Genomic DNA, 4,017 nt, shown 5'->3' with positions numbered 1-4,017 from the left:
GGGGGGGGGTCGTTCACACATTCTGAGTAGAACCTTGACTGGCAGACACCGTGTCTTGTGAAAAAACTTAAAAACTTTCAAATTTTTAAAATGTTATTTTAAAGTAATTTAAGTTGCATTATTACCATTACAGCCTAGTTAATGGTGTAACATTTTAGTAGTTAATTGCACCTGCCTATGTATTTTTGCCTACAATAAGAATAATTTTTTCATGACTCCCCGGTAAGTGAGGATAGCTGGGAACATCCTGCGGTGAGCCGGATCCAGCTGGTCCAGGATGTCGTAGGACCACGCGGCCAGCTTTTTATGGCAGCGCTGACACTCCAGGTATTCCGTTGCCAGAAAATACCAGCCGTGTAAGTTCAGCACCCGCCTCACTGTCTTGTAGAGCCCACAAGCAGTCAGTCTCTGACCGGACCGTCTGCAGTGTGGTGAGCTGCAGATCAGCTTGTAGGACCACATCCTGTAGGGCATCCACAAACACAGCGGCCAGGTGAAGAACACGTCCGGCGATGCTGGAGGCTGATGATACTGCAGACGTGGCTGGGGAGGGTACCACCACATCTGCAGGTTATCCGTCAGCACTGCCCTTCCACCCTGGTTTCGGAAGAGGGAGCGGCCGATCCACTCGTGTTGTTCCTTTGGAAAGGAGTGCTTCCAGGCCTCAGGGAGAACAACCTATACACACAAAAATATGTTATATATGAATAATAACAAATGAGTAATTTAATAATAAATAAATAAATATATATATATATATATATATAAGCACACTTCTGGTGTGAAAACTGTACCTCAGAAGCCGCTGACACCAGCCTTTGAGCAGCTCTTTGCTCCAAGCAAGGTGAGCGGATCGGCATTGAAGGTGGTGGTGGTGGTCGAAGTACTGTGAAGAACACATTTAATTTTGTAATTAGTACTAATGATTTAATTATTTTCAGTTTATAGGCATTTATGGTTACATAATACTATATGATGCTATTAAATGTATCTGTGATCAGATATGATCAGGTGAGCATGATTTTTTTTTCCACACAAAAGAAACCAAAACACTCACCCTGTGGCTCCACCTCAATGGCTGAAGCCAGAAGATCTTCATCTGTTGGCTCTGAGTGCAGAAAATTGACAATGTTATTTACAATTACATTAGAACATGCATAGAATTATGCCAGGTATAGATCTAAAAACACACCGTGTTCTGTGGCTGGCTGTAAATGGGAGCTTTGGGTGTAGGGTTGGGTATCGAAAACCGGTTCCATTTTAGAACCGGTTCCAAATTTCCAAGAACTGGGTATTCGAAAAGACGCGTGCATTTCGATTCTGCTTAACGATTCCTGTGTTTGCATTTTAATGTGATTAAAAATGATTTAAGTGCAGGAACGGAAAGAACGTGCAGCGCACACGAAGCGCAAGTGCAAGCACAGAGAACAGAGGTCGCGGTACGGGTTCCCGGTTTGTGTCCGTTCTCGAACCGTTCCGTGTATTTCCACTGTAGAAAAGGTTGTTCCGGGCCGAAACTGACTTCTTTCATATTTGTCGACCAATATGCAGAAAACTACGTCAGTATATAATCATAAACACAGCCGTTTTTGTCTTACGTGAACTTAAACAGATGAGAAAAAAAACGCTCGTGTTATTCAGCTGCAACAGAATGCTTTGTAAAAAGACAGAATAAATGTTTGACTTAATTTTTTTTATATTGGATTTTTTTATCTTATTGGAATCTAAACTAGGAATCGATAAGCAGAATCAGAATCGATCAAATTCAAATGATACCCAACCCTATTTGGGTGGGAGGAGGAGAAGCTGGATGTGAAGGGTGCGGGACAGGCTGGGATGCAAAAGATGCGGAGCATGACTTTTTTCTCTCTTCAGCCCTAATTTTCTTCTGGTCCCTCTGCAAGATGTATTTCTTCAGGGCATCCATCTTGCTGCCTGCACTGGTGTCCTGGTTCCTGATGACATACACATAGCTGCATAAGAAGCAAAATAATATACATGAATGATAAGAGTAAAATACATACAAAACAGCAATACAATTAAATCTTTTCCTCTCCCTGTCCTTGGCCTCATAGAGCTCCTTGAAGGTGCTCTTCCTGTGGACCCCAAAGCTCACCAGACAGTCACCCTCACAGCCAGGTAACGTTCCCTCTCTCTGCCTGCACACTTTGATGGCTTCTGCGACCTTCTCGAATGTGCAGGCATACTTGAGAAAGGCATCTTTGTTAGCCAAGAGGGCACCTCTGTCCAATCTGCCAGTCTCGCGCTCCCGCTGATGCCCAGACAGGACCATGAGGGAGTAACCAAGATCATTCTCCAACATCCACTTAGATGGCCTCAGCAACAGCTCTCCAGCCTCAAAACGAAGGTTTGGCTTGCTTTCCATTCTGCAACAGTAAAGAAATGCACCTGATGTTATGACAAACAACGCACTGAAAACCCCATACACAAAAGAAATATTTATGGAAAATACATTATACATTATTAAGGGTAATTGGTGGCATACACAAACAAAATACTTGTGAAAAAGGTACATTATTAAGTGTTTTGTAGTTTTGTTTTTTTTTGTAATGTTTTTATTGTTTTTAAACAAACTTCGTTATCTTTTCATCGTTGTCGATTATTAAAACTGACATAAAGGGTCAAACGAACGCATGCGAAAAATTCTGCATGCATTACACATTATTACTGTTATGGGCAAACAAGACGCGAGACATGCGGATCCATTCGCAAGCTTTATTTAAGGACGTGCTCAAAACAGGCGAGGGTCAGACGATGGCAAACAGATATATTGAGGGCAAGACACAAGAATAGTAAAGTGAACGGGCGTGGGGTTGATCTCTGGCGAACAAAGTCCAAACAGGGTAATCCAAAGGGTAAATCCAAAAAACACAGGCAATGATCAGAATAGAGAAAACAGACAAGGCAAGACTAAGCTGAGACTAGGAAACTTAAAGCAGGCTCCGTAACGTAGCTAACACTGAATAGCGATATGCACATACAAAATCCAAGATGGCGCCAGTGTGTTTGCCGGTATGCCGTCAGGCTTTGGAATTTATTTGCCTGTTTATGTCTATTATGTACCTGTTCAACCCGGGTGCTTTTGGCGGCCCTCTGCCAAGTGGTAAAGCCATGTTGTGCTACGATCGTCAATCTCTTATAAGCATTCGGACGTCTATGTTGGCATTGGGATCCCGGGACGCTCGTCACCATAGTTTCGCTCATTCCGCGGTGTTGCTTTTGTTTCCTGTGGAGCTGACGGTGTTCCCAGCAAAGGAAGAAAGGTCGTAAAAAACGTGAGAAACGAGGAGGACTTCTGATTAAATATAAACAATTTTGGGCCTCCCAAAGGAATTGTTTGGTCCCGCATATGGACTATTCCATCTTTGGGGAATTAAGACGCTCATGGTTGGTTCCTGTTGAGCCTAACGGGATGCTTCCAGCTTATCGGCGTGGCCAACGGCTTTCGCGTCATCGGAATGGAGAAGTAAATGTCAGCAATCTTCGATCGCTCAAACGAGACAAGTGCATGAATTTTCCACTAGTTGATAACACCATCTCAGTTAAGATGGCGTTAATAAATGCGAGGTCCATGGTGAATAAAACTTTTATTTTAAATGATTACTGTTCATCAAATAACTTGGACTTCCTTTTTGTGACTGAAACTTGTCTTGATGCGTTGGACTTAAGTCCTTTGTCTGAACTTTGTCCTTTAATTATCTATTTTTGAATTCGCCTAGAACTTCTGGAAGAGGTGGAGGTATTGCAACAGTGTACAAAAATAATTTTAAATGTAGTCACCTGCCATCTAGGAAATATACTAGTTCCCTTTCGATACTTCACTTCATACTGCGTCGCTAGACGCTACGGGAAACTCCATTTCTCCGATTTACTGAAGCCTTTTTTTCAATCACAGCAGTGCATCTGCACTACCATTGTTTCAGAAATGAACCAAGGACGGCGAAGCAGTGCGCCCGAGCCCGCCAAAATGGGTGGGGCATCTGGCTATATAAGCTA

At 42.9% G+C, this 4,017-nt stretch overlaps 1 protein-coding gene across 1 annotated transcript in view; it reads right to left on the bottom strand.

Annotated features, from left to right (window-relative positions):
* The window catches only part of LOC107677738 (uncharacterized), a 6,695-nt gene extending 4,309 nt beyond the window's left edge, over nucleotides 1–2,386 (bottom strand). The window contains exons 1-5 of the mRNA XM_016472758.1: nucleotides 2,025–2,386; nucleotides 1,777–1,955; nucleotides 1,058–1,108; nucleotides 795–886; nucleotides 219–678 (exon numbers count right to left, since the gene is read on the bottom strand). Coding sequence (XP_016328244.1) covers nucleotides 219–678; nucleotides 795–886; nucleotides 1,058–1,108; nucleotides 1,777–1,955; nucleotides 2,025–2,386 — 1,144 coding nt within the window. The remainder of the gene's footprint in view (nucleotides 1–218; nucleotides 679–794; nucleotides 887–1,057; nucleotides 1,109–1,776; nucleotides 1,956–2,024) is intronic.
* Nucleotides 2,387–4,017: the final 1,631 nt, after the last annotated feature.

This window comes from Sinocyclocheilus anshuiensis, unplaced genomic scaffold (assembly GCF_001515605.1).
Source record: "Sinocyclocheilus anshuiensis isolate Anshui unplaced genomic scaffold, SAMN03320099.WGS_v1.1 scaffold1001, whole genome shotgun sequence".
Lineage (NCBI taxonomy): Eukaryota > Metazoa > Chordata > Actinopteri > Cypriniformes > Cyprinidae > Sinocyclocheilus > Sinocyclocheilus anshuiensis.
The sequence above is the reverse complement of the archived record's forward strand: the minus strand, read 5'-3'. Positions and strand labels throughout refer to the sequence as shown.